Source organism: Diabrotica undecimpunctata, chromosome 6 (genome assembly GCF_040954645.1).
Source record: "Diabrotica undecimpunctata isolate CICGRU chromosome 6, icDiaUnde3, whole genome shotgun sequence".
NCBI classification, from domain to species: domain Eukaryota; kingdom Metazoa; phylum Arthropoda; class Insecta; order Coleoptera; family Chrysomelidae; genus Diabrotica; species Diabrotica undecimpunctata.
Window position 1 is genome coordinate 106,074,278 of NC_092808.1, and position 19,110 is coordinate 106,093,387.

At 34.6% G+C, this 19,110-nt stretch overlaps 1 protein-coding gene across 3 annotated transcripts in view; it reads left to right on the forward strand.

Moving 5' to 3' along the window:
* Positions 1 to 19,110, forward strand: part of nolo (ADAMTS-like no long nerve cord) — a 2,006,971-nt gene that overhangs the window by 1,961,690 nt on the left and 26,171 nt on the right. The window contains exon 16 of one of the 3 annotated variants that reach the window (XM_072535059.1): positions 1,078 to 1,200. The exons of the other annotated variants lie outside the window; for them this stretch is intronic. Within the exon in view, the coding sequence (XP_072391160.1) occupies positions 1,078 to 1,200 (123 nt within the window). The remainder of the gene's footprint in view (positions 1 to 1,077; positions 1,201 to 19,110) is intronic. 3 annotated transcript variants of the gene reach the window in all.

Consider the following 19,110-nt stretch of genomic DNA (forward strand, 5'->3'; position numbering starts at 1 on the left):
TGTTGGATTTTTCGAGGTGTTATTCCAAATACTTGACATATAGTTTTTTGGAACACTGGTAATTTCTTTAGTCCAATCCGGATGTGGTATCGTACAGTACATTGTCGTCTGAAGATGTCTTCTAGAGTCCGTCTACGTTGCGGCTCCTAACAAAATATCAACATTGTTGCCCTCACCTCATGTGGACGGGGTATTGCTGGTACATTCTTGTTTCTAGCAGATACATATGTTTTACCTGCATTTTTCTGACGCTTATGGATGTTTCTCTTCCACTGGTTAATATTGATTTTGCGTTTTTTCTCTTTATTTATGTGCAAAAGGGTACAGCGACACGTTAACTTCCATTTTTACAGTGATAGTAGTTTGACAGTGTCGTACACACAACGTTTTTGCACTGATACCAACATTGCGGTACGAAAAACTCAGGGAAGGTAAAATGTTTTTAGCCAGATTGAAAGATGCTCGCATTGGCCTTTGGATATACAACCATATTGCATTAAAACCTCACTTTGACCCAATCTGTCGCTTACAACATTGTTGCGGCCTACCATTTATTTATTTTAAGACGTCTACTTATTATGCGCTACTTAATAAGTACTTTTACTTAATCATTATGATATATACTTACATCACTTCATCAAAACATTAAGAATTAATGCGGTGCTACTATTTGGAGCGCTACTATTTGGGCGCTACTATTTTTTCTTCTCCCATTAACGTAGACGAGTAGTTTACCGAAATTTAGCAAGTACAAGAAGTAACATGTTGAGTTTCTTGTCATCTTCATATGCTCTACTTGATATTTGGCAAGTACCTGTCGAGTATCGCGTGGTGAGTTGCCGCCTTTAGGATTAGTTATTGACACAAGCAGTTTACGGGACTTAATCTGAAGTATTACGTGCTACAACAGTAGCTACTTTGTAGCACCACGTTATAAGAAAGGTATATTTAATTACATAACGTCATTTAAAAAGATAATTATAATAAAAAGTTACTTTTATGTAAGTAACACTAACCTGTCATTATATCTACATTGTCCTCCATTACCTATATTATTTTTTTCTTTACGCTGCTAAGGATCGCTTATCGTATTTGCCTTCAAGCACATCCGAATTCTACAACCCAGAGGAACCTGGGGATTCAACAAGCTCTGCCAGTAGAGTTTTACCAAATTTTCAAAGGCTAATATTTAATTTGCAGGTTAGATAGCATTGCAATTATGTCAATGTTTATTGGTGTTTAATTTATTGTGCCCGAAATATAAATACATTTTTCCATCGACATTTTCATTCCATCTCAACAGTTTTATATTACGTATAGCTCTCTAAAAATGTAACCTTCTGTATTTGACATATACGTATAAGGTATACTCAATATTACAATAAACAAGAAATGTATAAGTTTTTCTCAGTATTGATTTTTTAGTTGCTGACGAAATGTTGCGATTTACCGAGAAATTTCCTTTTTTTTTTCTTGGTAAATTCTAATTGCACGTAGAATAATATTGATTTGAGGTACTCTTATACAGGGTGTCCCCAAAAATAGCGCGTTCCTTTAAGGTATGGATATAATACACAATTTGGAATAAAAAAAAGTCCTGTAACACTTCTAAGGCAAACCTTCTCCAAGTTACAAACTTATTATCTCCAGAATATAAAAAAGTAGCAATATGTACAGACCCTTTCATCATTTAACCCGGATCTATCCACTGCTGGATATAGGTCTCCCTCAGTCTTTTCCATGTATTTCGGTTTTGTGCTGTTTGCATCCAATTTTTGTCGATCCGTTTTATGTCATCATACCATCTTGTTGGTGGACGACCTCTACTTCGATGTGCTTCTTGTCTCGGTCTCCACTGTATTATTCGCTGTGTCCATCTGTTATCCGATATTCTAGCTATGTGCCCCGCCCAGTTCCACTTAAGGTCATACTTCTTTCTATGGCATCTGTCACTCCTGTTCTCCGTCTTATTTCCTTATTTGTGATCCAATCCCTACGAGAAATGCCTAACATCGATCGTTCCATGGCTCTTTGGGTAACACAAATTTTATTTCTTACTTTCTTGGTTAGTGTTAATGTCTCTGCACCATATGTAAGTACTGGCAACACGCACTGATTAAAGACTTTTCTTTTAAGACACATAGGCAGTTCTGATTTAAGAACATAGCTTAGATTGCCGAATGCCACCCAAGTGAGTCCTATGCGGCGGCTTAGTTCGCACGTTTGATTATCTCTTCCTATGCATATCTCATGTCCTAAGTACTTATATGAGGTACATCCATATAAGTACAGACTCTTTAGCGTCTATCTATTCTCTCAAAAGTATGTACACGGTACATTCTTTGGTTCAAGCTATTCAAAACTGTTTCGATAGTTTAATCTTAATGGGAGTATCCATAACCATAATCTGGATTCCGTCTCATGTAGGAATCCCTGGTAACGAACTGGCCGACCTCTTTGCAAAACAAGCCTCGTCTTCTAATATGCAGACTGAAAACATGAAACTACACTGGTACAGATTTACAGTCGTATTTTAAAAATATCATCCAAATGTTTTGGCAAGATCACTGGAATAAAATCCCTTCCAAGCTTCGTGATATCATCCCAGCGTTAAAAAGCTTGAGTTTCCTTCCATGACACGAAAAAACAAAATCTTAATTCGCCGACTTAGAATCGGCCATACAAGACTAACTTATAAATATTTAATGACTTCCCAATATCCACCTACATGTACATCTTCTTCTTCTCATTGCGCCGTCTCCTTTCGAAGGTTGGCGATCCAAATAGCAATTGTAGTTTTGGAAACTGCTGCGCGAAAGATCTCTGCGGATGAGCGGTCGAACCATCTCCTTAGGTCTTTCAGCCACGAGTTCTGGCGTCTTCCTACTGATCTTTTGCCCCGTACTTTTCCTTCCAGTATAACTTAAAGTAATTCATATATTTCGCCTCTCAGCACATGACCCAAGTATTGCATTTTCCTCTCTTTGATTATTCTTAGTAATTCTTTTTGTTTACACATGCGACGAAGTACCTCAACATTAGTAACTCTTTGTACCCATGGAATCCTCAACATTCGTCTGTATATATACATCTCAAAGGCATCTATTCTTTTTTCTATTTCAGAGTCCATTGTCCAACTTTCACAGCCATACAGTAAGACAGAAAAAACGTAACATCGGATCATTCGGATTCTAAGCTGTAGACTAAGGTCTGATCTTGTACATACATGTACATACTATAGTAATATTATATCTGTTAAACATATTCTCGTGGACTGTCCCCACTTTAACAACGAAAGAAAAAAGAATCTTTTGAGTCGAAACCTACAAAATATTCTCAGCTCGCCAGATCAATTCCAAAACCTTACTAATTTCCTCTATCAAACCAAGCTTTACCAGGAAATTTAGAAGAAAAAACGTAGTTTAGAATTTGATAATTATTAATTGTAATTTAATGAAAACCATATCAACGCAAATGGAGAACTCACGGCTAATATCTGTGCTTTTAACGAACTGAGAATCAATAATACATTTTTCGACCATAAGCTCCATTCATTTGAAAACTCCTATGATTGATTTTATAGTCACTAATAAAAATATCCACCCAAAGCAAATTCTAGATATCCGAACTTTAAACTCAGCAGATGCAGGGAGTGAACACAAACTATTACTAGCAAAGATAAGAATGAAAATAACACCAAAACATTTTTTACAGGAAATCACCAAAGAAAAATTCAATGTAGAACCACTGTGGAACGACTCTACAAGAGAAATGTACCAAAGAAGGCTAGCACAGAAGATACAGCTAAAACAAATAGACGACATCGAAGATATAAACGCGAGCTGAGAGAAAATTAAAACCAACATTGAAGAAGCAGCAACAGAAGCTCTAGGAAAACGCAAAGTCATACTGAACAAAGGAAACAACAACAATACACCATGGTTCAGAAAAAAAATAAAAGAGAAATGTAAAGAGAAACGAGAGGCCTACACGAAGTACAAAACTACAAAACATCAAATATCCCAGAATCCCGAGACACCTATAAAAGAATACGAAATTAAACAAAGCAGTTGGTAAGAAAAATAAAAAATGAACACTGGGAACAGTTTACAAAAAGGATGGAAAACGACTTCTACGGTACACAAAAACAAACATGGAAATTGATAAGAAACCAACGAAACGAAATGGCAGAATTGAAGGAATACAATAACATACCAGCAAACGAATGGGAAAGATATCTGACGGAACTGTTTAAAGCAAAGGAAAATAATAATCAACACAATAACGTACCTGAATTAAGATAAGAAATAGAAATCAATATTCAGGAAGTAGAAATAGCCATAAATTCACCCAAAAATAGAAAGTCGCCAGGACCAGACGGAATAACCAATAAGCTTGTAAAACACGGAGGAGAAAGTATAACCCTAGAGATGACAAAACTTATACAAAACTAATATTGCACTGCAAGATACCAGACGCATGGAGAAACAGCATAATGATACCAATGTTCAAGAAACTAGATAAAAAAGACCCCAACAATTATAGAGGTATAAATCTACTGAACACCGCACTAAAGCTAGCCATAAGAGCCCTAACCAACAAAATCAATTAACTAACAACTTTATCAGATGAACAAGGATTCAGATCCGGAAGATCCTGCGTACAGACTTGTACTAAGACAAATCACAGAAAAGGCCATGGAGTACAATAAACCAGCATATCTATGTTTTGTAGACCTAACAAAGGCTTTCGATCGCATCCAAGTCGAAGACGTCTTACACCTACTATATAAAAGAAACATACCAATCAATATTATACAAACCATCGAAAACATCTACTTCCATAATCGAATATAGACAAAGGTAAATGGAAAACTAACACAGTGTATACCAATACAAAGCGGAGTCAGGCAGGGTGACTCGTTAAACTCACTTCTCTTTAATATAATAATGGATGAAATAATACAGGCAGTACGTAAAGGTCATGGCTACAGAATGGGGAACAAAGAAATCCAAATATTATGTTATGCAGACGACGCCTCATTAATCGCCGAGACAGAAGACGAACTCCAAAGATTAGCACACATCTTCAATACAACAGCCAAGAAATACAATATGATAATATCAGCAGAAAAAGCCAAATATATGACAACATCTAAATACCCACTACGATGTAAAATCGAAATTGATGGGAAGATAATAAAGAAGGAAGCAAGGTTTAGATATCTGGGAATAGATATAACTAGTTACGGAGATGTTAAAGAAGTACGACAACAAAGCTTAAAAGCAAGTAAAGCGGCGGGATCTCTTAATGACACAATCTGGAAGAACAAACACCTAAGACAAGACACAAAAACAAGAATCTATAAAGCAGCAATTAGACCTATATTAACATACACGGCGGAGACAAGACCTGACACATCTAAAACGAGACGACTACTAGAAACAACGGAGATGAAAATACTCCGACGAATATCAGGGAAAAGTCTGTTGGATAGGGAGAGAAGCGAAAACATAAGAAGAGCATGCAATATAGAAGACATAAATGGATGGGTGAAAAAACGAAAACAGGAGTGGAACAAACACATTAGTAGAATGGCAGAGGATAGGATAGTACGAATAGCACGAAATAAGCCACCAAATGGACGAAGAAGTATTGGCAGACCAAGAAAAAGATGGTGCGATAATTTAAACAATTTAGGAGGCTAATATTGAAGAAGAAACAGACTTTAGAGCCTAGATACAAGAAGAAAGAAGAAGAAGAATAGTAATTGTACGAATATTTAATGTATTTAATGTATTTCTGTATCGATTTACTGTATATTCTTGTTATGTAATGTAATAAAATTGTACCTGTGTCAGAGACGTACGCTGTCGAAACGCGTAAAGCTAAATAAAAAAAAATTCCCGATATTTGACACTGTCCTGTTAAATTTCTTACTAAATTTTTAAACGTCTTGATCATTATTAGTAAAAATTAAACATTATTGTCAACAAAAAGCAGGCAATTCAATCACATCTCCAATTTTAATTCCATAACATATTTTTGAAACACCATTTCCGAATAATAAATCTCGTCCTCTATTCAATATAGTATTTTGTGTCATTTATTTTAATATTTTTATTTTTTGTGGTGATTGAATACAATTATTTTTTTATGTTAATAATTTTGTCAACAATATGAAATCCTCTCATTAGCCGCCTTACTCTAATTTTTGCGTATTTCTGTTCTCCGAACATTGTATGTTTCAAGATTGTCTTCGCCTTACCTTCTAGAATTTGTCTTGAGAAAAAAAAGCATTTTGTACAGTCCGACCGAAAAAACCGATCACATTTTCGTTTAAGTCGTATTCGTAATCGTTAAGTATTCCTTTATTTATCTTTTAAATAATAACAATTAAATAACCAAAAAAAAAACCAATAATAAAAGTCGAAGCCATATATCTAAAAAATAAGTTGCTGTAAGAACTATAAAGAATGACCACTCTAGGCATTATACCAAATGCAGTCACACTATTATCCTAATACTCTGATCAGCTTAAGTCACTAACTTCCTAATGTCTTAATCAGCTTAAGATGGAATACTGGTAGTTCTGTTATGACATTGTGAAGTCACACTCAACTTCTAATACGGTGATTGGCTTGGGTCACTAATTGACTTATATGGTCACGAGTAGTTCGGTGATGACACATAAACACAGCGGAACGAGAGATAATAATTTGGTGTGATTTAATTATGACCATTGTGAACGAGTTTGATTTAATTTAATAAAATAGCTATATTTACGTAAATACGAGTTTTAACTATTTTAATAGACGATACTATTTTAATAGACGATACAAATAATTCTCGTTAAAGGACTCTCGTGAGTTATTTACCAATACTAGCGTATAACTACCTGAAAGTAATGTGCAGAAATTGAGTCAAACCTACAGCTAACTTACTATGTATATAATTTTTGTTTTCTTTATATTAAAAGAATAATACTAAGTTTGTTAAAAACTTAGCACATTATTTACAAAACAAAGTAATTATTTTCTATATTCGTAAAAAAATAAATTGAAATAAAAATTTTGATTAATTTCGAAATATTAAAATAAAGTTAATAAATTAAGAATTGTTTTTTCTTATGAGCATTTATATTTATTTCGAACTCACCAAAATCAGTCGATGGAAAAATGTATAGGTACCTGGGTAATAGTTTCTGTTAGTTGGCCTTATAATAGAAACATTCAAGTTTTTGGTACATGAATAATAATTATTTTTACAATATGAGTAAATATTTTTGGACATAAATGAACTTGATTTATAAAATCTTTTATGTAAATATGTTTTAAAACTTTTCGTTATACAATAGAGAAATATATTTAAAAAAGACAATATTTAAAGCTTTTAACACCCGTAATATATTGGTGTGTGATAACCACTAAAAGAAAGACTAGGACAAGCATAAATGAAACTCCTAGAATATAGAAATATAAAGGCGGCTCATGACTTGGGCAGCGACTAACAATACGCTAAAAGACAATATTTAACTAGAGTGTAGGTAGATAGATTCTAGGAGGTGGCTTTTGGCATATTCTGCACGTAACAGAATCTGCAGAATCTGCCAATCCCATCAGCTTCAACTACCTATTCAGCTAACACTACACTTAAGCACACCAACCATGGCTTTGGCTCTTTTCCTGTCTTTGCTTATTAGGTCTGCCGTAAATTTTGGCGAATGATCTTTAATTAACTGTTTCGCCTGTCTTTGTTCTGGTAAATTCCTTCACCATTCCAGAGATTTGTGAGCTATCTACTTTCTTGTAGCCTTTACCCTAATGAATGGTATTGATTAGCCTTGCTTGGCCACTTAATCTGCTTTTTCATTGCTACCATGGCTCACGTGCCCCGGTACCTAGGCTACCGTCACCTTGCTACGGTCTTATACTTTATTTAGGGCTTAGAATTGACCTCTATAGAAGTGAGTGCTTTAAGCGCTGCCTGGCTATTTGTGAAGATGACAATTGAACGGTACGTTGTTTTTTGCCTTTCTTTTTCTTCCACGCCATGATGGATTGCCGTTATTTCCGCCTGGAAAATTTTCCTTGGGAAAACATCCTTAGATAGACTTACCGGGAAATGTATCCCTTGCTTTGTCCCTACTGTATCAGCGCCTACACCTTCCGATGTTTTTGAGCCATTAGTGTACCAGGTAGCTTGCGCTTGTATGGGTACATCCTCCTTGCAGTCATCAGGATCCAATTCAGTATCGAAGGCGAATGTTTGCGGAGGAACAAGATACGTCATTGTGGATAATTTACCGTCGAATTCTTCGATTTTTTCGATTAATTTTGATATTTCGATGATGTTACTGCAGGTTTTACCAGAACAACAAACTAGGCACACTGCCGAGCATTTGGGGCCTACTTTTCGGTCACCATACATACTTCCACAGTTTCCCTTGCATCTGCAGAAAATTAAATTATGAAGTTAGGGGAGTACCGGAGTTCTGAAAGTTTTGATTGTTACTTATACAAATTTTTCCATGCTGTTTCTAGCTCCAATCTTCAGGATCGCAGTGTTTTTTGGTGATAAACTCTAAGACTGCGGGCACGAGATGCATCTTACATGGGCGAAAGCGATGATAAGTTAAATGTATTTTTGACTGTCTTAGCGAATCGTTTGTATCTAATGCTGTCAGAGAATCATTTTTATTTCCACCATATAAAGAGATAAAAAACGTTCGTCAATGACAGTAAGCGAAGATGGCTTGACATTCTTACTAAAAAATAATACTGTTCCGCTAGCTAACTCTGTTTCTGTAAAATTTTGATGAATTTAAGTTTGCCGATCGTGAAAGGCTGCCGATGTTGTGTCGCATCTTGAAAAAGCATGGAGAGGCAATAAATTCTCTGTTATGACGTTGCCATAGATTAAACTTGAAGGACAGTATAATCGATGCGACTTACAACCTTTTCTTCTTCTTGTAGTGCCTATCTGTTTTGGATGTTGGCGACCATCTTGGCAATCTGTATTTTTCAAACTGCTGCTCTGAAAAGATTTGTGGTTGTTCAGTTTATGGGATTCTACAGTATTCACTGCCTTCCCTCGCTCAACCGTTTCCATCTCTCTCTGTTGTCCCATTTTCCATCGTTTAGGCCTCTCTTACTTATGGCTTCGTCTACTTCGTTTCGCCAGGATTTTCGGGGTCGTCCTCCTTTTATCCATCTGCTGTTGCTAGTTCTTCTTACATGTCCATACCACTTTAGTCTTTTTTGTTCTATATATGTTAGTATGTCTGTTTCTATTGATGTTCTTTGCTTTATTTCGTCATTACTTCTCCTATCCATTCATGTTACTCTGCAGCATCTTCGCAGGCATTCCATCTATGTTGCTACTATCTTACTGCTGTTTTTCTTGTTTATGATCCAATTTTCAGCCCCATATGTCATAATACTTCGCACTAATGTTTTATAAATCTGTGTTTTTGTCTTCATATTTAGGTGTCTATTTCTTCATACTGAGTTAAGTTGTCGGATTGCTGTTCTTCTTTGTCCTAATCTTTGTGTAATTTCTTCCTCTGTTGTTGCCTTTTTCGTGATTATAAACCCCAAGTATTTGAATTTATCCTTTCCTTTGATTGTTACGTTGTCATCAATCTGTAGATCTTCTATGTCTTATTTACTTGTAGATAGGTACTATGTTTTCGCGAGGTTAATATCTAGGCCAGCCTTGGTATATTCTTCATTATGTAGCTGAGGTCGTCTTGGTCTTGTGCAATCACTACTTGATCGTCTGCAAAGCTTAACATATATAGGTATTCGTTCCGTACCGGTACTCCCATGCCTTCGCATTTTCTTTTCCATGTAGTCAAGGCTTTCTCTATATTTTGAATAAGGTTGGAGATGTGGAACAACCCTGAAGGAGCCCTTTTGTTGTGGTGAAGTCTCCTATGATTCTTGTTCCCATTTTAATGGACACTTTATTTTCTTTATACAGAGCTTTTGTAGCTTCTATAAGTTCCGTCTGTATTTCTAATTTGTACATTGCCTCCCATAGTTCTGAACTTGGTACAGAGTCATACGCCTTTCTCAAGTCCACAAATGCCAAGTGTATATCTCTATTTTTGCTTTTTTTTTTAACAGTTGTTTCAGTGTGTATATGTGGTCTATACATGATCTTCCTGCCGTGAAGCCTGCCTGATTCTCCCCAATTTTGCCTTTTATCGCTTGCTCTATCTTTTTTCGCAGTATCTTCCCATATAATCTTGCTATTGATGATATTACGCTTATTCCTCTGTAGTTTTTGCATCGTTTTCTATTTATCTCCTTTCTTAAATATATATGTCACATATGCCTCTGTCCATTCCTTTGGGAGCTGTTCCCCATTTATGGGTTATGGCTTTCTGAAATATCCATTGTATCATCTGAACCACGTATCTATGTAGATTTTTCAGCCAGGAAATCCTTCGAATTTCCGGACCTCGTGTTTCTTCTTATCATCATCACATTGGTATTATAGCCCGTTATGAGCCAAAACCTTCTTCAGAACCATCTTCCATTCGCCCCTGTCTCTGGCAACTTTTCTTCATGCTTTAACTCAGATGGATTTTAGATCATCCTCTATGTTATCTTAATACCTAAGTTTTGGTCTTCCTCTGGCTTGTCTTCCCACTGGTCCTCTTCTGTCGAAAATTTTTCTGATCGTTGCATCTTCATCTCGCCTAATTACATGTTCTATCCATCGAAGGCGTACTAATTTAATACATTTTATAACGTCAGGTTCCCCAAAACTTCTGTATAACTAAAAGTTGTAGCGCCTACGCCACAAACCCTATTCTTGGACTGCTCCATATATTTTTTTTTAAATTTTTCTCTCGAAACGTTTAAGCAATTCTTGGTCGCTCTGTGTAAGTGACCACGTTTCTAAGCCGTATGTTTTCTGGGTAGTTTTGAGGCCATCTCTTTCCTCAAGCCATAATAGCACTTATTGGCAACCACTATTCTTCTTTTAATTTCTTCGCTGACATTGTTGTCTTTAGTCAGCAGCGAGCCCAGGTAGGCGAAGGTGTCCACACCTTCCAGTTCCAGATCATCAATTAATAGTCTAGGTATCTGGTTGCCTGATCTAGTACAATACATATACTTGGTTTTTCTTTGCGTTTATTTTTAGCATTTTTTTTCCTGCACTGAGAATGCCTGCACTGCATTCTCAGTGCAGGCGCCCTTAGTGATCGAAATGCTTCGATCAGAGATTCTGTGGACCGATCAATAATGTCTATGTCATCTGCATATCAGACCACTTGTACAGATTGATTAAGGATGGTGCCATTCGTATTAATAGAAGAAAAAGTAATTCGGCACTCTCGAATTACTTTTTCTTCTGCAAGGTTAAATAAGAGACACGACAGTCCATCTCCCTGTCTCAGTCCATTTTTACAATGGAAGGGTCTTGAAAAATCTTTTGGATTCTGACTACACTCTCTACACCTGTGAGTGTAAGTTCCGTTAGTTGAACAAGATGAAGCGGCATTTGACATTCCACCATAGCCTGTAGAAGTTTTTGTCTGTTGACTGAGTCGTATGCGGCTTTGAAATCCACGAATATGTGGTGGGTGTCGACTCTGAACTCAAGCGTTTTCTCAAGAATCTGCCTAACTGTGAAGATTTGATCCGTTGTTGATTTATTGGGTCGGAAACCGCACTGGTAGTTCCTAACTATTTGCTCAGCATAGGGGATCAATCTTCTGTACAATACGTTGGACAATACTTTATATGCCACGTTAAGTAGGGTAATGCCTCTATAATTATCACACACCATCATATCTCCCTTTTTGTGAAGAGTGTGCATTACACCTAATTTCCAGTCCGCGGGCGTTTCCTTCCGTTGCCAGATTTCGGTTACTAATTTATGCATTATGTTTAAAAAGGGTGGCAACACCATTTTTAAAGAGTTCGGCAGGAAGATTGTCCAAACCGGGGGCTTTGTTATTTTTCAGTTTTGAAAGGGCTTCTCTAATTTCTTCTTCAGTGGGGGGCAGCTCTTGAGCGTTTTTATCCATTTCAGGCAAAGTAATTTCTATTTGGTCTTCTTTACGACTGTCGCTAAGCAGTTTTTCAAAATGATTCGCCCACCTGTTTAGTATCTGTTCTTTGTCACTAATTATGGAACCATCTCTGTCTTTACATGCTGTTATTCTGGGTTTGAATTCTTTTCTGCAGCTGTTTATCTTCTGGTAGAATTTTTGCGAGTCTTTTCTATTATGGTGGTTAACAATCTTTCTCTTCTTCTTCTTCTCTTTCTTTTTCCTTCTAAACGTCTTTTTTTCTTCTCGTCTAAGATTTTCATAGTCTTCCAGGTTTGATCTCGTTCTGCGCTGCTGAAGTCTCTTATATGCCTAATTTTTCTGTTGCTTAATGGATCTACATTCTAATTCTTGTCAGTTCTTCATTTAAAATTTTCCTGTAGTTATCCCTAGCGTCTTCAGATTTTAGCACATCAGTATTATATTTCGTAGATTTTGTGCACTGGCTCTTCTTAGCGTTTGATATACGAGCCCTGAGTTTTGTGCTTACACGGTCAGAGTCTATATTAGCACCTGTCAAATTAGTACATGGTCAATTTGATTTTTTGTTTGACCATCTGGTGATTGCCACGTGGCTTTGTGAATATTTTTGTGAGGAAAACATGTACTTACTACCACCGTTCCCAATGATGCTGCGAGTTCAATCAGGTTTAAATCATTTTGGTTGCTGACAGCATGAAGACTATGCCCGCCGATCGTGGGTTTGTAAATAGTCTCTTGGTCGACTTTAACGTTAAAATCACCAATAATAAAAACGTTTTTCTTCTACTTTTCCTTTTATAATTAATTGCAGCAACCCATTTCTTTCGCTGTTTCTCATGATGTGACTGAGGTATTCGATTTTGGCTGTTTTTATTGTAGTTAACAACTCTTGCATTTTCGGTCGATGTAGGATATCTTCAGGATTCGACGATAAAGCCACATTTCAAAAGCCTCAATATTGTTGCAGGTAGCGTCTGTGAGAGTCCACGACTCAACTTCGTACAACAGTATAGGAAAGATATACAATCATAGTAACCTGATGTTTATGGGTACTGATAAATCATGGCAGTTGAATAGTTTAACCATTTTTTGAAATGCAGATCTTGCTTTCTCTATCCTACATTTTATTTCTAGGAAATGGTCCCAATTTCTAGTGACGTTCGTATGCACGTTTGAAGGTTTAAAAAATTGTATACTTTAGATATACAACATTGGACTGCTTCAGATTCAGCCTGGTCGGCACTAAAAACGACTGCTGATAGAACAGTTTTGAGGTCTATTAAGTTTGTTTTGTTCTTTTGATTACCATGAAATTTATCTTGAGATAATGTTGGTACAGTGCTCTAATTAAACTTTATCTCTGTCGATTGGTGCCTTTTGGTACGATGCAAACGCACATAATTGTCGATATGGGGTAACTTTTTTGGTGGTGGAAAGGGTCGACAATAATTTTGCGTGAATCTCGCCTAAAAAATTAATTTCTATATATAAAAAAATAATTTTACCAATACATTGTCCAAAAATATTATTCTAATATTTGGTATAGTTTTCATCAAGATACTACAAAATTTATACAGTATCATTAAATAATAACATTTATATTTTTCACACATCTGACACTACACCGCACTCTTTTAGGTAAACATATCCAGAAAATACTTGCATGTGCTAATGTAGACAATAGATTATAAGCTTCTTTGTAAGTTAGGCTTTTTTAAAACTTTTATTAGAAATTAAAAGTAGGTATTTAATGTAGTGTATTATAAGATTGATATACAGGATGATTCTTTGGGAGTTCCAATTAGACGATTTAGAAAAACTTAATATAATTAATATCTAAAAATTTAGAATTATGCGGTTTTTGGATATGCCCAATTATTATAAACTATTCGGTTTCAAAAAAAGGTAACACCGTCTTAAGGATAGGTAAAAAACTGAAAAATAATCGGAGTCTGATTAGTAAAAAAAATTTATAACGCCATCCGTTTTCAAAATAAAGGGCGTTGTAAAAAAAAATTACACATTTTTTACGATTTTGCCCAAACAACTGTCAACATTGTAATGTAATTTTATACGAATATGTTTTGGAAGCTAATACATCCGATGAATTTGTTTTTATATCTGACTCTCATAGAGGATATTTACAAGGTCCGTACCAAGTATTATTCAACATAACTTTTTTAAGGGTAAAATTATTAAGCAAAATTGCATATAATATTAAACACTAGATATACAATTTTATACCAAAAACGTACTCTTGGTAAATCTAAATACTGTGTACCGTTTTTGAAATATTTTAATTTAAAAATTATAAAGTAATAACCGATGCTGGTATAAAGTAATGATGATGTAATTATCTAGAAAAAGCTGAAGAAGGTTGGGGATCAGCTATAATGTCAGTAGTGACCTTAAATTCTGTCTTCTTATTCTTGACATGAATTTACCTCTGTAGCCTTGACTTTTTCCTTAACATACGACGAAACTGTGTAGTCCAAAGGATTAAAATCGCATGACCGAAGAGGTCAATAAATCGGAGCTTCTATACTTCTACCAATCTATCGATTTGAAAAATTGTTATTCAACCAATTACGATACCTTCTATAGATAAAGTCACGTTGAGATGGCAGTGTACGGATATAGGATAACAGCGTTGCCAATTCTACTGCCATTGTAAGTTTTGCTACTTTTGTAAAATAAGCAGGGCCAAACTCACGGTAAACTAAGATATGTTTAGGTAAGCTAAAGTTGTTAATAGAAAATTCGTGAATGAAATAAATGGTAATAATTCCTAAAATGCTTTTATACATAATACCGCAGTTAATAGGGAAAAAAATATGAAAAATATTCTACAGGTTTTTTAATGTTCTAAACGGTAGATAAGGGATAACTGATGATAATTCCTTGAAGAATTACAGCCAATTTTGCTTTGTTTATTTTTTAAAGAAAGATGAAGTTTGGAAAAAATCATTTTTTTGCCTATTTTGTTCCTCGTGCATTTTAGGGAAAAATGTTTCAAATAAATGTTGCAGATCTTAAACAGTTTTTTAATTTTTTAGTTTGTAAATTAAAATACATAAACAAATGACTGTCCATTGTTCTGTACTTTATCATAACCTTCATAAATCAATGTTTTAACGTCGTTTTGTTTGAAACTTGAATTCTTAGAGGACACGTACCGTTTCACTTTTCTCCACACCATTTCTATTGGGTTCAGTTCACAGTGATAAGGCGGAAGTCTTAAGATATGTACATCTACGCGGCATTGTTCGTCACTGTGATTCCTGTATTTTTCACCAATACAATCAATTTTGTATTTGTCATAAATATTTTTAAATACATTAGCAGTTTCCAGAAGTTTATTTTTGAAGTAATCTTCTTCAAAATAAATGTCCTTTTCATAGAGCTACTCCTTAATTTGACGTTTCACCCAATATTGTTTGGGAAAATTTAATTTCCTAGAGTGATAAGATGCATTGTCCAAGATAATGACATTCTTTTTATTTTTTGGGAGATTCGGTATTAACATCTCTTCAAACCATTTTTCAAATAGATCTCCGTCCATCTCTTCATGGTAATCTTCAGCACCTTTTTTGGCAAGAAAAGTGATGTCAGCACCTTCAACAAATCCGTCTTTGTTTCCTGCATGGACTAAAACAAATCTTGGTCCTTTTCCGGTCGGAGTTTTTAAACCTGTGGTAAGTCCATTTACGAAAGCCTGTCGGCTATTTTTTATTGTTGTATCTTGCCATACTTGCCCATTGGTTATTCCAGTATTAACCCATGATTCGTCCATATAAATGATATTGGCTCCTTCGTTCCTCAGTTTCTTTATTTCCCGGAGATAGTGACGCCTCCAAGCGACTATTTCTTGCTTTTCTATTAATATTGAATTTCTACCTTGTTTGCTATATATAAAACCCATGTCGTGCAATAGTCTTCTCAACGTACTCTTGGAAAAATTCGGAAGATGCTCCATTTGCTTAATTTTTTCTAGTACTACGTCAAGGGTTGGAGGAATATTGTCCATAAAAAAACCGTGCACTACTTGTCTTATTCTAGACCGAGTTGCTTCATCATATCTATTCTCACGACTATTCAAATAACCGGTTCTTTTTTTTCTTATAGGAGTTACGAGTGGACCATTTTTACTTTCACTTCTATATCGGAATATCGTTCGCTCAGAGACTCCAGTCATAGCAGAAACTTCCCGCACTATTGTTGATACACTTTTATCATTATTACTGTTTGATAAATAGTTAAAAACATTTAACACTATTTTTTGCATTCACTATTTAACAAATTACCGTTTTTGAATTTTATTACACTCGCGGCCATTTTGACACTGACACGACACAAACGTCTGATATCAACTGAAAATTCTTTTAATGACTCTCAAGTATTTACCTGAATTTATAATTGCTGGCATTAGACAATAATTTTGAATTTATAAATAGGTATATTTTTTTAATTCTAAATTATTTTTTAATGTCTGTAACTGTAAATGCAGGTAGAGAAAGTGTGTCATTAAAAGGACATTAAGATCAAAAACGGATTATACAAATAATTTTTTCATTTCCACGAATTGTAAACAATTTTGAACAGAAGATATAATTCCGAAAAGACCGAAATATAACTTTCTATTTTTAAAATACCAACAGAAAAATTATATAATTAAAAAAATGTAGTATTTTTCCGTTTCACATTCATAAATATTTCCGAAATTATAATTCTTTTATAGGAGCCGGCCCATAACGTACGATTGTAGGTACGATTAAAAACTGACAACAATGTAGTTATTTCTGGCATATAGAAAGTACAGGCCTATCTCTGGAACGCTGCCATCTGAATGTGAATTTATCTATAGGAAGGTTTTCCTAGGGCTGATTCTTGGAATAGTGGACAAATACTTAAAAGTGACGAGGATCTCTGAATTTGCTGTTTTATAGTACGTCGTAATTGATTGAATTCGCGTGATCGAATATACTGGATTCTAGCGGTCATTATACTATGACTACTCCATCCTCTGAAGAAATTTTGTGAGGGACGAAAAAAAACCTTTGCAGTAGCTTCTTCTGGAGTTTTGTTGCTAGAATTTGTTTCTCTATTACTTCTTTTGTACCTTTTACATTAAATAAAGGCAGATTATTGTAATAAATATATATACAGGAGTCATCCAAAAATGGTTATGGCTATAGTTCCATGATTTTGAGTAAATGTTAGCAATAGTGTGGGCAACTAAGTATTTCCGACCCTACTTATTTGGAAGGAAATTTAACATACTTTCAGATTTAAAACATTTCAGATCACCGCCCCTTGCAATACCTATTTTCATTAACCTTTTAATGACAGCTTTATGAAATATTTGGAATAAACAGATAATATGTAAAAGGTTTTTTGATTTTGACATATTTTAATAGATTTTGAAGTAAAAAAATATTGCTGCTGTATTTTGTCTTCTCCATGTTGTTCCCATTTTAGAAACGTTGGCATGTAAGGTATTATGAATTTTTTAAAAATAAAATACTTAACTGTTTGAAAAAAGTATTATTATATTATTAGCACAAATGTCTAAAATAGGTAAAAATAAGATAAAATATAAAACAATTATTTATTAAAAATTTTTTATTTCAAATCGTTAGTAAAAGGTATAAATAAAATAGACAAACGGGCTATATCACAAATACAGAACGTTTTCGGAATGTAAATTCTATCATCAGTGTAACAAAGTATACATGCTATGAGCCACTACAATATATGGGTGAAATCCCTTTAAAAAATATGTTACATTATATGTTATTAAAAATTAGGATGTTTAAGTTACCGTTGGAATTGGTAACATGGCAATGTATGGCTGGCTCTACATCGGTTACTTGGTCCTGAGACAAAGTGTCTTCGAGGACCTGTTGATAACAACTAACAACAACTAGAGTTGTTCTATTTGTAAAGGTGCCAAAACTACCATGTCCGGTCAGAAACTGGGTCAGGAAGTAGTCTAGTTTCCTACATTTCCACCACGGCCTCAGATCAGGAATAAGCTTCTTCGTCCACCTTGCCTTTCCGCTATCATTTGCCCATTCTCTATGGCACTCCATTATCTCTCTCTCTCTCTCTCTCTCTCTCTCTCTCTCTCTCTCTCTCTCTCTCTCTCTCTCTCTCTCTCTCTCTCTCTCTCTCTCTCTCTCTCTCTCTCTCTCTCTCTCTCTCTCTCTCTCTCTCTCTCTCTCTCTCTCTCTCTCTCTCTCTCTCTCTTTACCTTTACTTTAGCTTTAGCTTTACCTTTACCTTTTTATTTCGGAACTCTTTCTCCTTAAAAGACGCATTACCAAATAGCCCGGTCTTGTTAAAAAGAGGTCGAAAAATTTTTCACATGTATCTGAAGCTTTTAAGACATAGTTTTTTCCCTTATATTTTACATAAACAATATTTATATTTTTTTTATATCAATAATATCTTTGAGATATTTGCAAAAAGCAGTTTTTGGCACTAATTTATAAATTTTATTAATTTTTTTATTAACAAAATAAAATGTTATTAATACATTTTGAACATCGAGGAATTACCATCTTTTAAATTTTTGCGAAATTTCCCCCCGATCGGTCAAATAGTTTAAAAGTTATTTTATTTATTTAAAAAAAAATTGTTTAATTTACTTTTATTTAATTTATTTATGCCTGAGGCTAAATATTTAAACTATTGAACTTGCTCTATTAATGATGCTAGACATATTTAGCAAATTTCATAGGATTGTTTAAGACTTAAACTATCTCAGAAGTTAAATACATATTCGTTTTCATCGAAATTATTTACGAAATAAACGTTTGAAAAAGGAGTATGTTTTTTACTTATAAACAATTGTAATAACTTTTATATTTTTCAAGCTACAGACTTGTACGTACAACCATTGAATAGATGGTAAAAAAACTCACATTTAAAAAAAAAACTTCTATGATCAATAGGAACGAAGATAGGGAAGATAGGATTTTTTTAAAAATCATATCTCCATTGTTTCTAAACATTAAGAAATAAAATTTGCACAAATTTTGAATGAAAATCTAAAC